The sequence below is a fragment of the Diadema antillarum genome, unplaced genomic scaffold (assembly GCF_040938485.1).
Source record: "Diadema antillarum isolate AM-2024a unplaced genomic scaffold, OU_Dant_1.0 seq00001128_RagTag, whole genome shotgun sequence".
NCBI lineage: Eukaryota > Metazoa > Echinodermata > Echinoidea > Diadematoida > Diadematidae > Diadema > Diadema antillarum.
In genome coordinates, this window is record NW_027271941.1 from 108800 (window position 1) to 134295 (window position 25496).

General features: G+C 40.9%; 1 protein-coding gene across 1 annotated transcript in view; it reads right to left on the reverse strand.

Annotated features, from left to right (window-relative positions):
• Nucleotides 1-25169, reverse strand: part of LOC139744008 (EGF-like and EMI domain-containing protein 1) — a 106760-nt gene extending 81591 nt beyond the window's left edge. The window contains exon 1 of the mRNA XM_071654474.1: nt 24550-25169. Within this exon, the coding sequence (XP_071510575.1) occupies nt 24550-24725 (176 nt within the window). The 5' untranslated portion in view covers nt 24726-25169. The remainder of the gene's footprint in view (nt 1-24549) is intronic.
• Between the last annotated feature and the right edge of the window lie 327 nt (nt 25170-25496).

Sequence of the window (25496 nt, forward strand, 5' to 3'; positions counted from 1 at the left end):
AGCCTGGGTTAAGACGAGAATAATTGAATTAACTTGTTGTTTGTGACTGAATCCTAAATTGTCCTAGCAGAATGAACAGGACTCCATAAACAGCAACCACATCTTTATTAGCTGTTTGTTTGCCTTGCTTACTTGTTTGCGTTATAGGGTGTGACAAGGATTATATACATTTTTTTTTTTATCATGAGGGTGATTTTCCTGGAGCCGCTTTCGTGTGTGTGGCTAAACCATAATGCGCCCATTTCAGTTCATTGATTTTATTTTAATTGCTCAATGATTGAAAAGCTGCGTCATAATCTCGTTTTAATTTTTCACGCAGATATCCAGAATGGCAACACTACTGGCCACGCTTGTGGGGAAAATGTTTTCAGGTACCTGGGCAATATTTTACCTTCATCTATGTATCATTTATGTATCTCCGTATGCATGCGACGCACCATCACAAATCGAGGGCAGTTTAAGCCACCCGGGTTCACGGTGATTTTACTCATAACATAATTTCCTATCACTGATATCTGATAATCGGCCATCAAATGCGAGCTTATCTTGTGCCTCTGAGTAAAACTGTCGCATTCGGGCGAAATCTGGCGACAATTATCACATGGCATGTGACAGATCCCATCCTCCCCGCGGAACTGCGCGGATTTCGCGGCGGATGAGGTCTGACGGTTCCCTGGCAGACAGTCAAAGGGGGTAAATGTCCACCTTCGATTCGGGGTTTATCTCTCCCTAAATTCATCATCATCATCATCTTCTTCTTCTTCTCCTCCTCCTCCTCCTCCTACTTCTCCTTCTTTTCCGAGTCCTCCTTCCCCTGGTCCTTCAGTCTTTCTCCTTCATCGTCCCCATGTCTTCTCCTGAGTTCTCCTCCTTCTTCTTCATCTCCTTCTTTTTCTTTAGTATTTTCTTCTCATTCCTTTTCTAATCCTTTGGGCTATTCATTATTTTTCATCTACTCGTCATCGTCTCACTGTTCATAGCCACTAGCGAACGTGCCTCAAATGATCTATCTTATACTACAAAAGAACTTACTTTCCCCTCATTTTTCTTTTTCCCCTATCTTTTTTTTTCATCCATTTTCTGCTCTTATATCTCCAAGGGCAAGTGCTGGCACTAGCATAAAGGTACTCAGTTACGTGATCGATGTCACTGTCTTTTACAACAACATTTATGTTAACTGCGACAAAATTATCTGTCAACCGGTTTCCTTTCTGATGCAATCCAGACCAAAAGAAATGAGAAAAATATACGTATCTGTCTAGGACCATAATTATTACTACCATCTTTGTCTTATTCAACAGTGTCACGTCCGTGAATTCACCGGGAAATGACAGACCACACTTTCACATCTAGCTCCGCTTTTGGTTGGAATGTGGGTTTACAGCACCCGGACTTCCCGTCCAGCACACGTCCGCATTGGCTCGTAAAGCATTTAGTTGATGTTAAGGGATAAAGCGTTCTCATCAGCTACAGAATAGAACGCGGATAAGACATCACACTCTGACACAAAATCGAGAGGCCTGAAAATTCCCCATGATTGAAGAAGGTCCGCCAGCTTATAGAACTTTCGAGAAGGTCTAATGAGTGTCTCTACTTTTCACACAGAGCAAAGGCACCCTGGATCTAATCGATCCCAACTTAGCTTTTCCTGAAATCGTTAAGACTGAATTCCTATTGAGGGAGGAGCCGGTAGAAGTGACTTGTAAAGCTACTGAACTGTTGGCGCTCGCAGCTGCCAAATTTCAAATGTCATGTCTGTAAGAAAATATGGGTTAGATTCACAGTAAGCGAGGAAAAGGTGAATGGACAGAATATTGAGCGTTGGCTTAGCTATTCAGTGTGAACAGGACTATTCAAAAATCCCTTTCCTTAACTTATCAAACTTTCCTATGCTTCTTTTGTGAACTGTGACTCCGACTAATATTTTGACTGTGAAGAGGACCTTGGCGAGGATCTAAAACATAACGACGATTATTGGCGTCGATGCCTTCTTCAAACGATTAGTATGATTTAAGGAGGGATAGTTTACCGAGCATCTTCGAGGAGATAGTGGGGCAAGGTCTTTGAGATTACCACCGCCTTCCTGCAAGCCGGGATTATTACAGGATAGCAACCTCGAGAGGTGGCGGCATAAAGTGGCGCTTGCCCGCAACGACAGATTGCGTTAAAACCACAAAAATTATTTTTCTTCATTAAAAAAAAAGAAACAAACCAAAACCAAACAGTAAAACAAGAGTAAAACGATCATACATGTCATAAAGAAACAATCTTGAGGGAATTATCACTGAAATCTAAAATGCAGTGAGTAATCATCAATCAAAGTAATGTAGTAAATGCAGATGTGACTATTATTGCTCTACTTATTATCTAATACACAGCAGGGAGGTGAGAACACCTCCCTGTACACAGCGTGTACAGTAAAAAAAATAGATACCAAAATCACATCAAAACGTTTGTAGTTTTGAAAAAGTGTTGCACTGCCATTCTTCCAGGTGTTTCTGTTGTTGTTAGGCTTCGTCATTATCATCATCTTGTTCTTCATCATCATCAGCATTCTTCATATCGAACCTCATAGGGATGAGGATCACACCAGGCCAGGACGGTGGGCCACCTCCCTGATCACACGTAATTATGCCCTACATTCGAAAGCTTTAAGCCGCTGAGTACCCATGTGATGGCATATAAATACGGCTGGTAATATCAGGTGTTGTGACTTTAGATCTCAGATATTACCGTTTGATCGTGTACCCGCCCGCAGCTTAACAAGCATGCAGAGCTCTCGCCAAGTGTTCGTAGTTTGTGTTACGTTTAATACGTTCTTCCTAATTTGCGCCTGCAATGTGCCACTTTGTAAAAAAGCAACAACAGATGAAACCCTTTGCTGAATGTTACATTCCCTTCTCTTCAACTGGATAACGTCCCCACGAGGTACTGTGCAGTTTCCCACAATGAAGCCGAGACTAATAATCACTGAACCCCTCACGCTCTTTTCAGGGCCGGGGAGGATTGGGGGGGGGGGGGGTTGGGGGTGGTGGGACGCGCCCATTCCCGAGGGGAGGGGGATATACAAGGGGTTAAGACCGATCTATAGATTGCATATGGGCAATATGGGCGTAACCGTCATTACCACATAATTACAGGCCGGAAAGAGACGAGGAAGGGGCGGAGAACGTAGGAAGGGGAGAAGGGTAATGAGATTGCATACAGAGGTGTTTGGATGCAGAGAGTATAGTCTACGGCAGCAGAAGATTATGCTTTCGAGCCAGAGTATCTCTCCGCTTTATGTAAACCTACACTTCATTATTAGTCCTACCTACTCCACCGTCCTACTCCATCGTTAGTCCTATATAAACAGAGTGCTTATAAGTGCAGGTTCTTGTAAAGCTTTTCTTAACATTTACTTATGATAACTTCACAACCTATCTAAGATTACTTTGTGATGTCGTGCATAGCCTTATGATCTCAGCACGACGCGGAATGAAATGAAACCCTACTCCAGTTTTACCCTCCATCAACACTTATATTCAAAGCTTCAATTTTGATGGATTTGACCTGATATTGAGGTCGCAGGTCACACGGTATCTTGTCATTGCAAAACGACTGTACTTTTAAGAGAAAAAAATAAAGTCGTCAAAACCTTTGTGTGTCACTGAAACCCGGTGTAATAAAGAAGCTGTCCGTGTTTGTTTGGATTCCAACTACTATCTTGTTTACGAGTTGGGAAACGGGACAGACACTTCGTGCCGACAACTATATATCGACAGAGTTATTCTTTGGGCAACATGAGAAGAAGCCCGTGGGACTAAGGGACTGAATCAGACGTCCCGCCATCGCGACAATTTCGAGAAAGAAATCGGTAAAACTTCTTGTGAGAGGCTTACAATGCACAGTGATGACAGCCGATTATGACAAAGAAGCGAATGTTCACAGAGCATGAAGATGGGCGTTGAAATGTATTATTCCGGGGCATAATTTGAGACTCATGGGCGAAAGAGGGACAACATGTTATTGAGGGAAGAAGTTTTTTACAGTTTCAAATATTTTTGTGTCAGTGGGAGAGGGACTACTGATTGACATTGCCTAGGTCTGTTTAAGGTATCGGAGTCAAACTGTGAACTTGGATTCGCCTCAACAAAGACCATGCAGTGTGACAAACCTATGTCTGTTTCTGTTTTTTCCCGGCTGTTGTTGTTTTTAACTATATTGTGTTCTTTAATTGGGAGCATGAATTACCGGGAAATTTGATCATTTGCCCCATTAACTAATAAATATAACTATTATCAGTTAGATATATTGCACTACACGAAGGTGCGGAACGCGGAGGGAATATTCTCAAATAAGTATATATGTCTATAATTGCATAATGAAATAACAGAGAGAATTATGAATGCATGGCGTATCTATTACATAATCATATATACATAAACATATACATCATCACATATACATAATACATGTATATATACACAAATGCAGATACATACATATTAATATACCTCCAAATACAATGCTTTTTATCAAAGCAAGGTGTAAGATCTAGCTTTAGTGCGTTCCCAGCAAGGCCAAGTAATGCAGAAATGGCTGACTTCTTTGTCCTTTTCGCTAATAGGCGCGTTTGCGTATTGCAAATAGGCACTATTATAATCAAGATTGTGGCTGTTTTCATCAAAAACCTATGAAAGACATGAGGAGGGTGTTACATTTCACAGCTGAAAAGCGTTTGGTCAGGGCATGGATTTCTGACTTTCTTATTTTACGAGAAGGGGAGCGGTTTGAGAGCGAGGCAGAACAGGGATGAACAGGGGGCAGCCTGCTGGCTACCGGAGGCTACAGAGACCGTTTTGGAGTCAGTATTTTACCTTGGGATACGTTCTGCTTTCGTGATGATTTTGTGTTCGGATGACCTGGCTGGCGGAAAAATTCCTCAAAAGACCTGTTTACGGTTTTGCCTAATGAGTCGTGGAAGGAAAAATATTCCTACAAAGTTAGACATGACCGCTCCGTTGAGTCCTTACTTGATGAGGCGCTTACGGCGGTGATGTAACAAAGAGAGATACGGAATAAAAAACATAAGGATATAAAAATCCAATTAACTTCCCTCGTACTCATTATGAATAACTCTCCATGCATGTGTGGGCCTTCTAACCCAAGGGCAGACGAGAAGCCAAAAACAAATGACATTTAAGTTTTGTTTGTTTGTCTGTTTGTTTTTTGCTTGTATGTGTAATTCTTGGATGAATTAAAAACTAATTTCCTCTGTATAAAGTTGAGGTTTGGTCGAATCGATGTCACACTTATTCTTGAGAAAAGTTTTTACTCCTCCGACAACTTTGAAATCATCTTGAGAAGCACAAAGGCCACATGAATCCTGATTAAAGTAAGGAAATAACGCTGAAGGCCACTTTGTATGTCGAAGATGAGTGGTGTGAATGCATAATAAGGTTCCATTGGAAGGAGGGTGGAAGTACTGCAAATATCTCGAGGACATTGCAATGACTCTTGACATAGCCGCATTACAAATTCAGTACTCTCCGCATAATTGGGCGGTGTTTGGCAGAGCGATCCTTACATACCCGATTAAGCGATGTACCCGATAAAGCGGTGTCCAATGATAAAGCGCAGACTACGGTACTAAAGACTGTCACGGAGGTGTGTCACAAGGACAACAGGAAACTTGGACGATACTGTTTTTTATCATCATTAGTAGTAGTAGTGTAGTAGTAGTAGTAGTAGTAGTAGTAGTAGTAGTAGTAGTATAGTAGTAGTAGCAGCAGCAGTAGAAGTAGCATAGTCGTCGTCGTCGTCGTAGTAGTAGTAGTAGTGTTAGCATTTTTCACGTGACGCACCACGTTAGCAGCAGATTGCCCAACTGGTTGGTCATTTCCGTCTTCCTAAAATGCCTAAATTGGCGGTTTGTGCGAAGTCATCAGCACTGCGAGTTGATCGCGTGGTCAGTTGGGCAAGCAGCGACAGCAACCACAAGGTCCGCGTCCTCTGCTGCAGTTATGGCTGCCGTGAAATCTGTCGTTACCACTATCCATCTACACTGCAGCGAACGTCAGGAGCATTGTGGAAGACCAGCTCGATAAGGGTTAAGGCTACCACACTAGCCAATGAGCGATCGTTGCTTTTTTCCCTTTTCTTTCTTTCTTTCTTTCTTTCTTTTTTTTGAGACGGAGAGAGACCTGAGTTGGCGCGCCCAATCAGCAGACTGCAGCTTCGGTATGCCACGGTGCGCGTATATAATTATTATAACAAATAGCGCGGCTTCGCGCTGATGCTGTTCTCCTCATTGATGCTACTAAGTATACGAGAGCGAGAGTGCAACTTGCATGCGTGAGGTAAAGTTGGCGTGGAGAATGATGTCTTCATTTTGTCATGCTCGTTACGTGGGACACGGGTCATTAATATGTGAGACTTGGGTAGCATCCAGGAAATCAGCGTGGCGAAACCAGACAGCGCACGAGCCAAACAAAATAATAACACATGTCACTGAACACAAGCAGATGCCAAACTGGACTCATTATTAAACGTTATTCTTGTTAGTATCGTTGATATTGGTATTTAATATTTAAGATTTATCTGGCATGTTTGTTTTATTGGGCCGGGTTTTGCTGTTTTGAGTGGTCTTTCCTTTTTTCTTTCCACTTCGTAACTAACATGAAATGCCGACGACAAACGCCTTAGTGCAACATAAATACCCATGGGAACAAAAACAAACACAGCCCTGCATGCAACGCACCAAGCTTTGGTTGTAACAGTAACAAAACGTGGGACGCGAAAATCAAAATCAGTATATTAAACAGTCGCAAATCTCTCACTTCAAAGGCCTTTTCTTATTATCAAGGAATGAATAATTCTTCTGAAAACTCTTCTGTAATGAATACACATTCTTTCGCCGGTCTTTTATCAAGGAGCCGGGAACAACACGTACACCTTTTTTCTTCATTCATCGCGCTCAAGTGAATATCTGAAAAAGGGAGAGATTTCAAAGCCTCTGTCCGGCACATTGTAAAGAGGATTTTGTGGCGATTTCAACACGTTTCTGAAATTGCAGTCGAGAGCCCATGCCGAGAAATTTTCATCGGTTGACGTCTCCTGAATGACGAGACTCCAAAATGTCGCCAAACCGACCTCATCAGCATTCTCCTCTTTCCTATTGCCGTAAATCAAATATTGACACGATCCTTAATAGTTGTTTTTACCCGCGATTGTTGAACTAACACACTTTACACCTACGAGTGTTATGAACTATGTACATTAAATACGGGGAATATATCGTCCCGGGCTTTACGCGAGATAAAACTGTCGGGAGACTGATGGGTGCGCCATCGTTCGCGGAGTGCCCAAGTAATGTGCGACAAAAATAGTGATCTTCAATTACTCATGGGAAGCTTTACTCCGTGTTAAAGTTAAAGTTAAAGTTTTATTAGAATTGGACAAACACTAAGTTGTGTAGTTGTAGCTGTATAGTTGTAGTGGTAGTTGTAGTTGTAGTTGTAGTTGTAGTTGTAGTTGTAGTTGTACTTGTAGTTGTAGTTGTAGTTGTAGTTGTAGTTGTAGTTGTAGTTGTAGTTGTAGTTGTAGTTGTAGTTGTAGTTGTAGCTGTAGTTGTAGTTGTAGTTGTAGTTGTAGCTGTAGTTGTAGTTGTAGTTGTAGTTGTAGCTGTAGTTGTAGTTGTAGTTGTAGTTGCAGTTGTAGTTTTAGTTGTATAGTGATGGACCAACAACTCGATTTTTTATATAACCGTACTCAAACTTATGAATAATTTGTGTACTGATGACGTCATCAGTCTATTCAATTTGTGTAACATGCTGTGGTTGCAACCAGCACCACTCTATCGTGATGTAATGTGAAATTTTAAAATCCCGTCATTGTAAGGTTTTATGTCCGATTTTCCACGAAACAGTGGCTACACGCCATTCGTTTCATGAAAGTCAGCTTGAACAATAATATCAAGTGTGACATCTACAGTGGGATCCCGTCTCCGAGTATGTAAAACACATGCATGCAAATACTCTGTCTGTGTGCCATTGTTATCACAACTTCAGAGCATATTTATGAATTTTAGCAGAACAATCGCGTTGTTATGGTCTACACGCGCATAATACATAAACATACACACACACAATGTACATTGAACGCCCACGTCCAAGCACAAAACGTAATGTGACTTGTGCCCACGATACGAAAATAGCATACACATTCGCGTCCAAGTCGGGATTACACGCGAAATGACGTGCTTGTCTACTGTGCCTTGTGGATGCTAATGCCACAGGAAATCATTTATAATCGTCTCGAGAAATTAAGTCCCACGCGAGACAGAGAAGAAACCGACAGTCGCTAAGTGTAAGCTAAATGAAGTGTAACGCTAAAAGCAGCGAGGAAGGTATATAGCAGAATATGTATCTATGATATGCAGGCACCTTAAGTACACACTGATTGTATTATAGAGAAACAAAGACACAATCTGCAATTTTCTGGCATTTGTTCTACATATAACGATTACACTCGGAATACATAATAGTTATATTGTGTCTTCTTTGAAGTTTGCTCTCTGTTCCATAATACTATGTAGTGTCAGGTATGCCTGTATACAGATTTCGATTACATGCTGATGATGATCCACAGCATTTGTATATAATTAACGCCATATATCTGTTCAAATGCATGCTGCAAATGGATGTGATCGTTAAAATGACTTTAAAAAAGAAAATCATGAAAGTTTCATTGAGGCCTTTTCATTGCAAGTACAATTAATGTTATAAACCATTTGGAAAACAATTAGTAAGGTGAGTTTTTTTTTTCTTACACGGTGGCTTAAAAGAGAAATACGACACGTTAAGTCGATGAAATCTTGGCAAATACCGCATTAATTGGTAGATATGTTTGCAGTTACGAAAAAAAAATCTGCATATCACCATAGAGAAAGAGAGAAAGAGAAAGAGAGGAGGGGGAACGTAACAAAGGAGAACATCAATTGCGCATGCTCACGCTTTTCCTTATTCTTCTTAATTAATTTTTGTGTATTGCGTTCTCTTGACGTTGCATACATTGGACACTCTCCATGGCGTGTATTTGGCGATTCATAATATAGTCACGGTATGAAAGATTGCAGATAGTACACAACATGGCCCACCCTGATTACCAGTCAGGGAGACTACCTATTTTGAGGGAAGATTGAAATCCCCCCAAAGAGGGAACATTGAACCGCGAGCAGATGTTACGTAAGGGAGCGACGCGATATGGTCAGAGCGAACCGTTACAGATGTTCTTTTTCCAGTCGCTATGAGAATAATTCACCGAGAGGGAGAGAGAGAAACACGTACACACACGCGAGCTTACACACACGGAGGGTCATCCGCATCGAGTTGGAGGACGGATCGTTGTGTGTAGCTATTTTTAGCGCTCCTCTCTCTCCCCCTCTCTCCTCCATCGTTCTGTTGCTGCGTACCCGTGATCAGTGATGATGCTGATAAGCAAAATCCCCAATCACTTACCTTTCGCGACCCCCATGGCAGAAAAAACAAAACAGCAAGTGAATTGACCATTGTTGGAAGGCGGAGCATGGTCGTGCAGACCTATGTTTTGATCGAAGTTAGAGCACGAGGAAGAGACATGCAAGTTTGAAGAACAACAAAAACCTTCACAAGACAAGACTAATAGTGAGAGGTAATTATCATCTATTAACTCTATTTCAATTTCAACTATTTTAGTTAAAAGCATTTAAAAGCATATGTGATTGTGACGTGTTGATCAAACATTTCTAGAAACAAAGTGAGGGTGGATGTCGCAATATAGTTCCCTGGTTCATTACCGTGATAGTGTACGTGTGATGTTGCGATGATCTAGATGAGGTAACCTTGTGGTTGCATGAGGCTTGTAACTTTTAACCCAGTGAGCATGATCGCAAGAGAGCAAGAAAGTATGAGGACACTGATGGTCATGTAGCAAAAGAAAGAACCCCGGAGCTCCGGCGGTCCGCAGTTGACGTTCGACGGCTGTGCGAGAGCTCCAGCGTCATGCAACCTATTAGAACACCTACGGTGGCGGTCCTCTCTTGCTCTTTTCATTCGGACATTCCACAGAAATACGGGCAAACCAGGAGTTTAGGGGACCGGACTATCTAAGTACAATACCAGTTCTCACCAATTCTCGATCATTTGACGAAAAAATAACTGAATTGTTGATAGAAATATCGGCATAAGCATGACAGGCTACCACAATTCCCATAGACGTTGAAGCTCAGCGGTAACAGCGCTCACGTACGCACGGTACGTGCGTGCACTGTGTTAACGCGATTCATGCATAGCGAGCGCATTGCAGTGTTTCGTTGAATAAGAACGCCTTGAAAGAAACTATGACACGGAGATTCAAAAAATACACTTTGGATTCGCGTTTTCATCCTTCAATTACAAATTTTCCTCATTATATGTGAATATTGATTTTTGGAGGAGATAAACTTTATTTATTGATCTTTCATTGGGTGAAATTTCAATATCAACATTAAATGAGGATTTTTTAAGGTGAATTTTTAAAGACATGCATGTCAAAACGATGCAGTGATAGCCATTGACTTTGTACGCGTCGAGCTTCGGCCAGAGACTGCGGAAAGGTCATGAATAATTTATGAAGTCCAACTTTCCCGATTTTTCGCGAATATCTCCATTCCCTAAAAATCGGCTGTCTCCCTGACTGATTACAGAACAAACACTACGATGAAGCTGTAATTTTTAATGTATACTTGATAGCTATCTATAGCTTCTTCACAGTGTGAACAGGTATGTACGGGAGACTATATGTAAACAGATATCATTCTTCCTTTGGAATGTGAGTTGTCTCAAGATGTCGGGCGGGGTGCCACGGGGTGGTAAATACGGCAATCGAAGGGAAAAAATGACTTTGCATAATTGTGCAAATAAAGACGCGAGTTACACCGAAGCGGCTGCTGATTTCGACAACTGCAGGGCTGCGTATATGCGTATGTAAGTCATATACCACATCAGCGTCTATACGAAGTCAAAATATTGCACTGTAATTACGTGATGACGTCGGCAAGGCAAAGAGAAATATACACTAAAAAAGAATTTTCAATACAACGTGCATTTGCTGTCTCATTGGATATTTGTATATTTAGAGATCAGTCCCTTTAAGGCGCAATGGCACGACAGTTTTGGAACGAGCAGAAAATGTTACACCTATGATAGGATTATACAGCCACAGTCTTTGGTTACTCAGCGATTACATAATCTATATTCGGTCAAGGTATGTTCGATGAATACCTTATAATTATCTATGCTAATAAATATTAATCAACTATGACATGTATATCAACAAATGTAATAATTACAACAATTGTTATTTCTTCATTTTGTATTTTCTGTTGCAAATCAAACATTTGAATTCATTTACTCCTCGCGAGCTTTTATATTACACTATTTACACAAAATAACTGAGTGCATTGTCGTTTCTTCTGTGGCTTTCTAAAGGAACATAGCACCTAAGCAGGAACACGGAACGTCAAATCTTGCACTTCTATATGCAGACTTCTATAAATTATCATATATCGCATGAATTACTTTCATCCAATAGGCGTCGAGCGTGCCTGGATCGCTCGGGCTGATGCGTGGTGCGAAGACGGTAACCATGGCAACGGGAGGATAGCCTCTTGTGTTGAAAGCACGGCAGGGTGTTGCCCACTGTGTGTCATTTCACGGACTTTAATAAGTACGGTCACGCTAGCGTGTTGAAAGGTTGGTGAGATGACATCATCTGTGATTTGCTCTGATGCTCGCGACTTCTGGCGTGACTAGGTTGCCAATTTTCTCATTGTCTTACTCCCCTAAGAGACTACCATTCATGTAGCGAGAGTAGTTCAAAAGAAAACATTACACGTCTGTGGGAGTACGTCTTATGTAGTGGGTTAAAAGTCAAATGATAATGTGTTTGCAGTGATGTAGATCCCCCTTCTATCTTCTTTTATTTTTCTTTCTTTCTTTCTTGTTATTCTTCTTCTTTTTGTTGTTGTTGTTGTTGTTCTTCTTCTTCTTCTTCTCCTCCTTCTTCTTCTCCTGAGTCCTCCTTCTTCTTTTGCTCCTTCTTCTCTCCCTGCTTCTTCTACTTATTTCTTGTGAGTATCGTTATATTCTCGGGGATATTTCTGCGGGTTAAGACTACATCTTTTCCTTTGCCTTAGCCTCATAAAACGTTTAACATTTTGAAAGTTATTCTACCTATCTTTCTTTTTTTCATTCAGGGCGAGTGGGCGGGGAAAGGAAAGAAGTGTCGAAAATAGAATATCCGTCTGAGGAGAGCAAGTGAGTTCTGACTGAGGAGCGATGAAAACTCCTCTCCAAAAATACAGCCTATCTGGGGGCTGGAAAAATTTTTCTAAGACAAGGCACAACAAAATGATATGTTTCGGCGTATAGAGTCATAAGACACTATAGCAAAATAATGTTAGAGAGAGAGAAAAAAAGTGAAAGACTAAAGATAGTTTTCCTTTTAAGACCTTTAATAAAGGACAAGTCCACCGTCATAGACATGTGGGTTGAGTGAATGCAGCAATATTAGTAGAACACATCAGTGAGAGTTTGAGCAAAATCGGACAATCCGTTAAAAAGTTATGAATTTTTGAAGTTTCTGCTCAGTCACGGCTGGATGAAAAGACTACTATAGCTTGTGATGTCACATGAGTACAACGATATAAAGAAAGAATAAAGAAAATTCAACATAATTTATATTTTTCTTCCATAACAAACGAACACTCGACTTCTCTCTTTCAGAAGGCAGGGGGAATAATATTACCCTTAACATACGTCAGTAGCAAGTCGAAGAACTGTGCACTTTATTCAAAAAGTAAAGTTTTGTGAAATTCTCTTTTTTTATTTTCCTTATATAGTTGTACGCATGTGACATCATACACTGTAGTAGTCTTCTTTTCCAGCAGTTGCTGCGCAGATACTAAAAATATTCGTAACTTTTGAACGGATTGTCCAATTTTCCTCAAACTTTCACTGATGTGTTCTACTAATATTGCTGCATTCTCTCAATCCTTATGTATATGAAGGTGGACTTGTCCTTTCTTAATCGCAGTTTGACAGACATAAGTCTCGAGGAAAGTAAAGAAGCAAGCATGGAACAAATTCGAATTCGAATTCCTTCACTGTAACGCATACAAGACAATAAATAAAATCAACCAAAAAGAAAGAAGAGATACAAAAGTCTAGCTCATGCGTCTGTGGGAAGTTGTTTACAGGTGTGAAGCAAGAACCCGTCGTGGTGGTAAAAACAAATAATCGAACTATGATCATAATGCTCACGACAGTCCAGCGGTATATATAGCTATGCGTGGGAGTAAAGGGGGTACAAACTCGAGAATTCGGTAAACAACAGATTATTGTTATGGAATACAATCAGAAGTCGCAGAGGAGGTTACTATACACACTCTGTTGTGACTTGCCTGGCCAGACGACACGGTAATCATGCCAAATTCGCTTGTTCAACCAAAGCCAAACAGAAGTGGCCCTGGTATCACACCAGGCTACGCCCTTACTATAATGTGCGTGGCGCACATTGATTCAGAGGCGAAGAATCATGTTTGAAGATCGTCAGTCTAATATGTATTTACTCTATATCTGGTTTATCATATGGGCGTGTCCGAAAGAATTTACATTTTTACCAAGAGAAATGAATATTTTCATGTAACTCAGGTACATGGGTACAAGAGAGGTGGAAAAGAGATGGCATGTGATTACGCATGTTGTCTGTTTACACTAAGCTTTTTTTTCCCTCTCATTTTGGTATCTATTTTCTCAAGCGATAAACAACTACATGCTCTCACAAAGAGTCTTTCTGAAAAGAGAATAATGCCAAAATATTTGGCGAAGGAAAAACATTTGGAGTTTTCATGCCCACATGGAGGGGTGCACGGAGTGCGTATGTAGACACCCATTCATCAAAAGAGCAGTAGGCACGTAAACCTCGTGTTTACCATTGGGAGCAGTGATTTTACAAATTTTCGAGATATCACATTTGATGTATGTGTGTAGGTCAGGTGTTTATCACAAAACATCCTACAATATAAAGAATTCCCAATAAAGCCTAAAATATAAGAAGATATCACTATTTTTCTGAATAAACCATAACTGTATACGGTTTGGTCTAACACGATGAGGACGGGCTGGGTTTGCTACAACACGCATTTCCCATAGACACTTGTCCGAGTGTACTCGAGGCTCAGCCTGAACGGGCTAGTAACATTTTTATTATAACCATTGTTCTCATTGTGTATATTTAACTATATTTAACATTGATAATACAGTGTACTGATTCAAGTTTTTGCATTGGTTGCTTCACATTTGGCTCTCTTTTTAGAACTATTTCGAAGCACTACAGCTGGGTTTCTGTTTCATCTGCAAATGGTGTAGATAATACCTTTAACAAGTCTGTCATAAGTCAATAAAGGTTAACCCGTCCGCTGCGAACTTCAGTGATACCCATAAATATTATTTTTGTTTTCTACTCTTCTCACCAGGATCCAAAAGGTAACGTCCTGTAAGCATGGTAAGGATTATAAGATATAGACCCACTCTTAAAGGTCCTGTTTACCATTGGGAGCAGTGATTTCAAAGATTTTCGAGATATCACATTTGATGCATATGTGTAGGTCAGTTGTATTACAAAACATCCTACCGTGTAAATATTTTGCAATAAAGCCTTAGAAAGAAGGAGATATCACAACTTTTATCATTATTATATCTATTATTCACATTTTGTATATTCAACAATACGTAACATTAACTATACGGATTCAAATTTTTACATTAGTCGTTTCTATCTCTAACTCACATTCTATAACTATATTTCAAAGCACTAAAGCTGACTTTTTGTTTCATCTGCAAAATGGTAAATAATGCCTTTAACAACTCGCGTCTTACTCACTATCATATGCAATTATGATCCCGAATCAAGCATGTGGTGTTTGTCGCGTTGCGGGTGATCTGATCTAGACAACTGGCGGCATCAGTCGAAAACACCTGATACACTCGACGCTGGATACACCAACTGCTCAGGTGAGATACTGGGGAAAGTTTTGCAACAGATGTAAGGGGTGACTTTTTCTTTTTCTTTTTCAAGAGCGTGACATACTTACACCTTGCTTAGATAAGAGGTGTACAAAGGTCGAATCAGTTGGTCACCTCGCCATGGGTGCTTCTCCGCACTCTGTATGCAACGCCCGTCTTTGTTTTATTGTTGTTGGTGGTGGTAGTGTTTTTTGTTTGTTTGTTTGTTTGCTGGCTGGCTGGCTTGCTTTAGTTATTTTTTATTTGGTATATCTAATATACCCAGAAGTAAACCCAACCAAATCAATCGCAGCAAACCAGATCAACAAATTCATTTCAATTTCAAACCGAATCAATTAATACTCTACGGTTGGTCTTTCTTCTTCTCCTTTTTTTTTCAGATCTTTTCCGCGCACGAGCAATCATCCTGTCGCAGTATAGCAGGAATAACAAGCTGGCCAAATGTGCAGTTTAGTTTCGGAAACATTCTTTAAATTTCCTTTAATATTTTCGTCCACTTCTTTCGTACAACAAGTAGGTGATTTGATTTGAACTCGAGCGTTTCCTAATAGGTTGCGGAGATCGATGACACTCTTTGTAAAGATTAGGTAGTGGATAGGCTTGGGTAATACTGCGCATTTTTTTTTTTTTTTTTTTTGGGGGGGGGGGTATTTTCCCCATTTCCTTTAATCCACTGTCAGTACCACTGATTGATGTGTTCAGGTAAAATAGCTCACCTTTTCCCCTCGGAAATGAATGGAATCTTTTCGCAGGTGAAGCCATAGTATGACTTGTTGCGTGGATTTCCTCGACAAAACGCACAAACACACGACACAATTTTCCCCCTGTCTTTTCCTGCCCTGCCCCCCCCCCCCAACTCCTTTGTAGCAATCATGCATTTCTTCTTTTCTGCAGTCTCACTTGTTTTTTGTGTATACCGTCTCCTCACCACTGGTTACTAAACCAAACATCTTCGTACCTCTTGTATGCAGGATCAGTAAGGGGTTCGAGGCCCGAGTTGTGACAACAGGAAAACGTTAAAAACAACAACAACAACAACAACAACAACAGAGACAAACAAACAAAACACACACACTTTGTTAGATAAGGCAATCTACCATAACTGCAAAGAAAATCATCAAAGAGATAGGCAGAGTAACACAGACAGTAAAGAATAGAAGAGCGGCACGAAATATAAAGCGTAATTTATGCGTAAGATTGTGGCGATATCAATCCCCCCCCCCCCTTCAGCCACCCCCCCCCCCCCCCCATCCCACATGGAGCGGGAGGGGCAGTGGTCATAAAAGGTCGTCTGACTGGATCGATACCATGACAACTCTTCTACCGAGGATGTCAAGTTTGACCGAAAGATCGGTCTGTCGTGTCTGTATCTTGTCGTCGGGGATATGTTTCCGCGGAGATTGCGTCTGGCTTCACGGAACAAATGTCGGATTTTGTTTTTTAACTCCTCCAGACAGACGAATTTTTCTGTCTACGTTTTAACGGCCTAGTTAGGGTTAAGGTGATGTGTCTGAAAAGATGTCGATGAATGGATCGCAGACTCTTCTACACATATCTCATTCGTCGCACTTGGTACAACATCATTAATTACCATATATACATCACTATCTAAAACTTGGCTGAGATTTCTCACCGGCTAGAAATCTACAAAGGAAGCAAAGAGCAGTCTCTCTTAACACATTATTGCCAGTGATATCGATTTGTGGAAATCTTGGATATAGCTACCTTTAGCTTTGGTATCTTGTAAAATCAATCAGTTTAGAAAAAGGCGGGCATAACTGAGTGTTAGGGTGTTCTTTTTTTTTTCTTCCACCGAGCCGACAAAGCGCCATGATCTCTCGCTATTTTCGTGCTTTCATGAACCACTTGTAATTCTTGAGAGCTTGGACAAATAGAAAGTAATAATGTGTTACTGAAAATAGCCGTATACGTTGAATGGGGCTCCTCAAGAGTAAGAAAGGGTGAACAGGACAAGGGCTTTCCGCACGGTGTCGAAATTCAACGCACGGACGAACACGTCCCTTGCCGAGAAAGCAACAACCCTCGTTATTCCATCCATGCAGGTTGGTACTTCCATTCGACAATACTCGTTGGGCTGGATTACCACTTACTGATGGACAAAAGCCTTATTTCTGACCCGTTAAGTGTCGTTAATTCGGCGAGTAGTCTTAATACTTATAGACAACTTCTTCTACCCCCCCCCCCCGTTTCCCTCTTAATTCTTGTATCTTCTGCAGTGTCAGAAGATGTTTAATGGAGCTCGTGTGCATCGAGACTTTTAGTGAATTCTAGAAAACAGAAGATAGCGACGGACAGAATTGAGTAAGAATTGGGAAAGGTTTCCTCACTCTCAAATCGTCAGCGATCGCAAAAATGATGAACAAGAAAAATAAAAGAACTGAATGCTCAATTTGAGAGAGACTGGGAAAAAAGCTGTTGAGAGAAACATAAAGATGATCGGAAGGAGAGGTAATAAAGAAAGAAACAGAAAGAGACGGAGACTCACGGAAATACAGATTAGAGGAGCACTGTTCAAATGTCAGTGATGGAGACCAGGACTGGTGATAATGATTGCTAGATGAATGTAAAGTGCAGGCGTTGAGGGATAGTAGGAGAAACATCATTATGTGATCGTTGTTTAAGGATACTGAGATACTATATGGTTATGACAAAGAGGCAAACATGAGTGAGAACTCCCACATAAATCGGTGATGGGGGGGGGGGGGAGAGCATTGGCGTCAGATGTTCCAAATGTAGGCACTGGTAGGTAGCAACCATCTGTGTAACCATGGTAACGAGAGGGCATCCTTAAATTGGTCCCGGACCAATCAATCATGGCTTATGAAGCATCTTACAGATTTATTACCGCGTTGTCAAAGTCAACACGTCAACAAGTGAACGTGAGAGACAAGGTTAGAGCGAGGAGGTACAAGGTGAGCTCGTCTAATACCTCCCTACAATGCCCTATAGGTCAACGTTTAGACCCTATAAAAGTAAGCTAAAGTTTGAAAGTTTGAAGTATCTGACATCTTAGAATCTATTCAGTGAGCGCGGATGAATGAAGAATGTATGAATCACTTGATATGCGGACGACATATATCACACTATTACTTTAATAATCTAAAGTGTATTTTTGTTTTCCTTTTTCGTCTTTTTCTTTTTCTCCTTCATTTCGTAACATGATCCCTACAACATTGCCGTAAAATCGATGTAATAGGCTTGCCACATAACATGGTTGTTGAAAGCAATTCAAACATCATATCATGGTGTCATTGTGTTATATTCAGAATGAAGCTATTGACAGGAGAGGAGTAATGATAATACTTATGATTATTTTTCGAACATGTCGAGATGGTGGGCCTAAAAAAAACCCAATATTCTCCTTAAATTGAACACAAAACCACTAAATCTACAATCTCTTTCTTCTGCTTTTCACTGACTTTACGCAGACTTTGCTTGATTTCCGGACGCTCCGTATTTGTCGCTCGTACATAGTGAGAGCATGACCATGGACTGAATGTAGTGCCCATCAATTTGGCAGTTGGAGGGGGTGCTGGTTACAGCTAGCCTGGTTCATTTCCGGCTCGTCACACTTTGGTAAACAGCCATTAAAGATAACATCATTATGAATATTTTTCGTGCCTTGTTATAACGAAGTAAAAAATGAGCCTCGCCCTCTATTCCCGGTTCCCACGTTTAGTCTGCAAAACGAGAGTTGCGGCTAATGTCACAGCTACTTTTAAGTAATATTTCTTGACATATTTTTTTTTCTTTTCCGGAACAAGACGGCGACTAACATGCTATCTATTTTTCCTCCCTTTCTCTTCACCCCGAGCCCTCAACACCACGCTCAGTTTTCTATTGTCATTGTGATCGCATATGTCAAAAAAAAATACCCCAAAAAAGATGAACACCTGAACAGTTCGATGATCATCAGTTATATAGAGGGCAAATTCAATTATGCCTAGTTTTGGGCAGTGATTCAACATCAGCCGCTGGGATAATTTCGCGAACGGAAATGACAAGATTCCACGCTCTTTTACATAGGCGGATTTGATTTTTGACATGCGAGACGATTTTGGAACCCAACATGAGGGACTGAGGAGGGATGCATGGAAAGAAGACTGCTGCGTGAAAGATTTGTAAACAAGCAATTAGCATCCAATTTAGTCTCAAGTTCGCGACGGAATCGTCTCATTCCGGTTAGCCTCAGCGTCGCAGTTCCCTGGGACGAATCCCTTTGACACAGTTCCAACACTCACAAGTCAAAAAAAGACTTACGAAGTACACATACTCACGAGCACCTCCGCCTCCCCCAACACACACGCACCCATAAGTGCGCACATACAAACCAACAAACATCATCAACACACTGTTCGCGAGCGCCATAGTCTTGCGAACTCAAGTCACCACATGGATGTAGCGCGTTCATTGATTTGAAACCTTTCTTCCTGGTCTCCGTACATATCAGGGACTTGAGATTTGGTCGTATGTTTTAAGAAGATTATGACTATATGAGCACTGGGAATAGACACTCACACATACACAAGTCTCATGAAATTAAAAAGACCGAGAACTTCGTATTGGAAAAAAAAAGCTTGAAAATGACATGTCTAGCAAAAAGATATATCTATTGTTGGAAAAGACATCTCACGTGAATCAATATTTGCTGAGGAAGTGCAGACGTGAAGTGTAGTCGCTAAGTTAAAAAAAAAATGCTCAAAAGCGTTTACGATCACCGGCACCGGTATCGTTGCTATGGTTACGAACTACTGCGAACTCTTCAAAGACGGAAAGACGGGAAACGTCTTTTGTTGTACGAGGGCTCGCTATGTTTTCCTAAAGATTTCCTCTTCCTCAAGGTCTCATCTAAGTGGACGTAGACTTCCAAGTCAAGGATGATGACCAATCAAATTACTTCTATACTAGATTTTAGATCGCGTTCGTGACTGGGATCACCCTGTACAAACTGTCTGTGTTTTCCCCCGCCAAAGTTGAGAATGCCATCCTAGCAACTCGGCGGTTTTTTGATAGGGAAACTGACTTGAACAACGAGGTCACACAGCTGTGCTCTTTTCTGTTGTCCTTACAGCAAATGCAGCAGTAAAGTTCGGTGAGGGTTACACAAATGAAGAGCTTGCTGCCAAAAGGCGCTAAATCCTTTGAAAATCATGGATTTAGCGCCTTCTGGAAGCAAGCTCTTCAAATATGCACACATACACACTGGCGTAGACACAATCATTGATTCAAGTAGATTTTCGTTGATGAAATACACTTTCGGAATACTTTTCTTCATAAAATGACTACAGGAAAGCGGATATCCCTACATCTATAGGGCCGATTTGTTCTTTACTTAATTTCTTTACATGTCTTGCCTGTCAAGAAGTTGAAACCCAGATTCTTGCTAGAATCACATTTGAATTCTATGCCTATAAACGCATTTGCGAGGATACATTTTAGTGCTCGCATCGGTTTGAACTTTCTTGCGTTGTCGAGATCTACTGACAGCAATTTAAAACCGGTCATTCGCTACGTGAACACCAAACGATAAAAGACGGCAATTCCTTTGCATCTGGACCACTGTGTAAACGGAGGTGTCGTGTTTTTCATACCTATTCAGAGCTTTCTATAGAAGTTCTATAGGGCTTGTTTTCTTCGTCTCACGTTCCCTTAGTGACAACAGCTGCTGCCTGGCAACCCCTGATTTTGCCGGGAAATGGTTCATTACCACCACCCTGTGCTATTTTTCGACCTACAGTGTCCCTGAAAACATTAATGTGCCTCGTCACTCTGGCATTTGCACGAAAACTTGTGTGTAGTTGTTGTATTTCCTATTTCCTTCCTCATTATTCATTCTTCACATCTTTATTATCCCCGTCGAAATCCCTTCTCTCGCATTGTCACGCTTCGCTAGGGTAATGGGCACTACTTGCTAACTCGTTGCTAGACAAAGCTCTTTGTATTATGCATCAAAGGCTACAATAATTCTCGTTGCAAGTATAACGCTCAATTCAAGATGCACTTCCACTATATTTAGATACTCGTGTGTATTTATAATCCGAAGTCTGTCAGGTATTAGCTTGACCGTATTTCTTGCACAGACATACACCTTGTCACCTGTTACACAGGAAAAACTAAGCCGGAGTAGGGTACGGTCATATCGACAACGGCTCAGACGTGGAAAAGTTGGTCTAGATATTTTTAGACAAGTGGTGGGAAAAGTGATAGACGAGCCATAGTCATAGAGTCTCGTTCAACCGTGGCCACACATTCATGTCACATCTATACGTCCAATCAAGGGTAAACTTAAGAAGAAGAAAACATAACTGTACGACTAAATCGTGGTTAAAAGCTACCAAAATGAGATGCTTCGTGATGCTTCGTGACCCCTAGAGGTGTGAGCAGGGAAGGTCCTATCAAAAGCGGAAATTCCCTGATGCGTTTTCAGTACAGTATCATACATCATGAAAGTGCAGACACAAGCTTGAATAAAGCTTGTCGTGGTATGTCTCGTGAGCGCTGTCATCATTGTTTTCTGTACTCTGCAACCCTGTTCGCCTCCAAAGTTAGGATAAATTCTCACAGTTCTACCACGCAGTTTAGCCGGATACCGGATACAGCGACAGGTCGAAGAATCGCACGCTCAAATCTATATATATTCTCACCAAGATGACGCAGGGAAAGAAAAGTCGTGTACACGGAAACGAAAACATCTCATTTCAGATGCGAGCCGAGACTTTGATCAGATCAATCATTGCTCGTGTAGAGAGCGAGAAATTCACAGCTCCCGTAAGTGATTCATCCACAGTGGACAAACAGCAAAACAATGTAAGTGAGACATTTCAGAAGACCCAACTCGAGAAAGAAAAAAAAAATGAAGACAATAGCAGGTGAAAAAAAAAAAATCGTCTGACAATCGATGTTTGTTTATATCGCCCGAGTCCTCTTGATTCTTTGTCTATGTGACCATGATAACACGCCATGCGATTTGGGCATCGCAGTAAATGTGTAGCACCTCTCAAACAAGAAATAGAGCGGCAGAGTCTAAAAACAATCGCCAAGATGTTCTGCTCGCCGGGAGCTGAACAAACTAAATTTTCCATACACATGTATCAGAACTGTACTTGGAAATCGACAATGACAATTGTTGTTTAACCAAAATGGTGTTCAATATATCCAGTATATAGGCCTATATATGTGTATTGTGTTTATCGTGCCAGCAATACTTCAACGACTGCTGTCGATCCACGAGTACATGAATGTCTTATCAGGAGGGGGTGGAAATTGATAATATTTGGAAGCGGTTATCTGAGTGTAAATGCAAACTTTTGGCAGAAAGTACAACGAAGTTTTATTTAGAATTTCACGTGTATCTCCGTTTACAGTCAAGCAATCTTTAAAGGTGGCACTTCGATCATTTATGTCTCCCTAGCCTAAGAGGGAAATTCAATTCCAGTTTTACCAGTTGACTTATGAAATAGGCCTACATTTCTTAAAACCCTAGACATTTCATAATCTGAGTTAAGATTTCGTTATGTTTTTCACACAAGCAGCGCTACTAAACTTTTTGTCATAATTGCATAAATGCATAATTATTACGTCACATCCACACTTCGTTTCAATATACTTGCTCATAGATATTTGCTAAATTGTAACCCTTTTTAACGAATGCATTTAGAAAGAAATCTATTCTTCCCCACGTCAAATTGTTTTGAAACTGTATCGATCTAGTAAGTTAAGATAACTTTGAAAAGGGAGGTTAAGTAATATTAACCTAATCCAATTTGCATGTAATTGCGACCAAAAGCACACAAAAGACTACTTTTTAGTCAAACTGTAAAAAAAAACTTTTCATGTTCTATGATTTGACTTCACTCTTCCCATCAAAGACAGTCTGTATGGACTATGCAGAGGGGAATCTCCCTGACACAAAATGTCTGATCATATAACTCTGTTTTCTTCCAAACTAGCAAGACGTACACTCTGGCCACGGCCAGTTCTAAACAGGAAGGTGAGGCTGCTCTAAACTTGGCGGCAACAGCAAAGATGTTCGCGTCAGTTGTCTGCTCTTATATGGGGCGAAAATCAAGGTGATTCGCTCTCTACTAATAACTGTCATCTGCACATTGGACTGGGGAAAAATGCGTACGAGTGCTGTAATGCCACCATGTCTAATACTAAATTCTCTGCCAAGAGCACTGCCAACAGTGAAACAACGGCTCGGACAAACTTGCTTGATGGGATAACGGATGTCACGTTGTCCACAGGGCCGCGCGGTTGTCGTGAGACAACTGTTTTATTGCCCTGTCCAATTTCCCTCATTAGTAATATATACATGATATAGTATCGAATCGGTGGAATGTTCATCGAGGCTGCCCAATGCTTTTCGTGTCAGTCGACAGGGCAAGAACGTACGTAGTATATTATTTGCTATATTCAATAGAGTGTGTTGACGATATTGTTTCTTTGACGTGTGGTGGTGCTAGAAGGTCGTCTTCGTGTAAGCACAAAGTGGATCTGCTTAGGTATGCGTGATGGATTGTAGATACTATTATCTTTCGTTGTGTACAGAGTAAACACATTCGCGCGAATGTAGAAATGCGAAACACCCACTAACGATCGATAAGATCTCTGCTAACTCTCAATGAGTTGGATCTCCTTTTGTAAGCTACTATTTAGTTTGTTGTTTCTCCTTTTTACGTATCTGTATCTGTCACCCCCCCCCCCTCCCATTCACTTCGGCAACGACCTTTCTCAATTTGTGAAGCAGGCGCCTACAGAGTTTATGGTGAAATAGACATTAATAATATGCATTAGAGGAAATGTGCGTATTTGTATTGTAAAAGTTTAGACAATATGTGCCAACTAATATTATATTTTGACCACCCCTTGGCAAAACTTAACGAGTGCTTTACAAATGGAGTAGACAAATCTGATACCATATAAAATGCATTCTCTGACGACCAAATTGCACATTTTCATCATGACGATGATTAAAGTGTATAGGATAAAACATCACACGACCCTGAACGCAGTAAATAATATAACTGTATTTATTCTCTTGTTAACGATTTCCGTTTTCCCCAAGGGAAAAAAAAAGAGAAAGCGAATTGAAGAATATGAATATAGCGATTGCACCATCCTTTTTTTTAAGGACAAAGTCATTCCCAGTAGTATTTAGGGTGAAAGGTACTAATTTCACTTATAACATAAACTTAATACATTAATACCCCCACGTCGAACACATAACAGTCTTTTGATAGTATAGTATTAGTAACAGGTTAGTGTTGTTTCATAAATAAATTGTGCAGAGTCCTACTCACCCGTGCAGGTACAGGATTATTTCAAAATATATAGATACATCAATGGGTAGATGAAATAAGCAAAATAAAAGAATAGATTAAATGAACACTGGACTACCAAACAAGGGAACGTGGTTTAATCTTAAAAATAAAATACTTACATTCCCGCAGTCAAGGTGTTGTCTGAAGACGGTGAGGTTGGTATGAGGTTATTGTTGTTGAAATTATTGTCTAAGACCTCATTGGGTGCAAACTGGACACCCATTTGTTGGGCATCTGTAAATCCGAATACGACGGCGATGACGACTACGGTTATCCTGGTTAAAATTCCCTGCATGATGGCGATGATGTTTCACTAGTAGACAACAATATATTAAAAAAGAAAAGAAAAAGAAAAAGAGACCAAATGTCTCTCCCGGCAACGAAGGAGCAACCAGGCTCTCCTCGTTCCGAAAAGTTTGGAAAAGTGACTTCCTTTAGTACTACTCTTTATCCGCTGTCACGATGTCTCCGTTGCCATAAAAACACATAAATAGGTTAGAATCCGGTGTGATAAAGTATCCAAAGTATTGTTGCCAACAAAAGACGGGTTTAATCGGATGAAAAGTGGGGGAAATTAGCTTCTGCAATCATTCAGTAGTTCTTTTCTCCCAATCGTCAATCCAGATGGTATAATCCAATCTCACCGAGCTTCCGTCAGTATCACATTAGTCAGTCTTCGCGTTGAAAGTACTAACGTGCGGTCTTCCTTTCACCTCGACGTACACCGTTCGTCCGTTCTCCTGACTCTCTACACTGATCCGATCGGTGAATAGTGCACCACGACGGAGCAACCCGCAGCGAGGAAGGGACAAAAGTAGTCACTTAGTTTGATTACGTCATCCACATACTGGCTTCGCATTGGTTCGGAGTCGGCCTACGTCACTATCAACTTTTTTATTCGCGTGGGTCCGTAGAGTGAACCGACGAATGCGTTCTAGTGACTGTGCGGCCGATGTTCGCCTGCGTTTGGTGTATGTACATCGCAGGTAATTGGTTACACTCACGTCGTTTGATGTGGTGTATTGCGGTGTTGCGAAGGTTTTCACGCCTCGCTGTGAGATTAAAA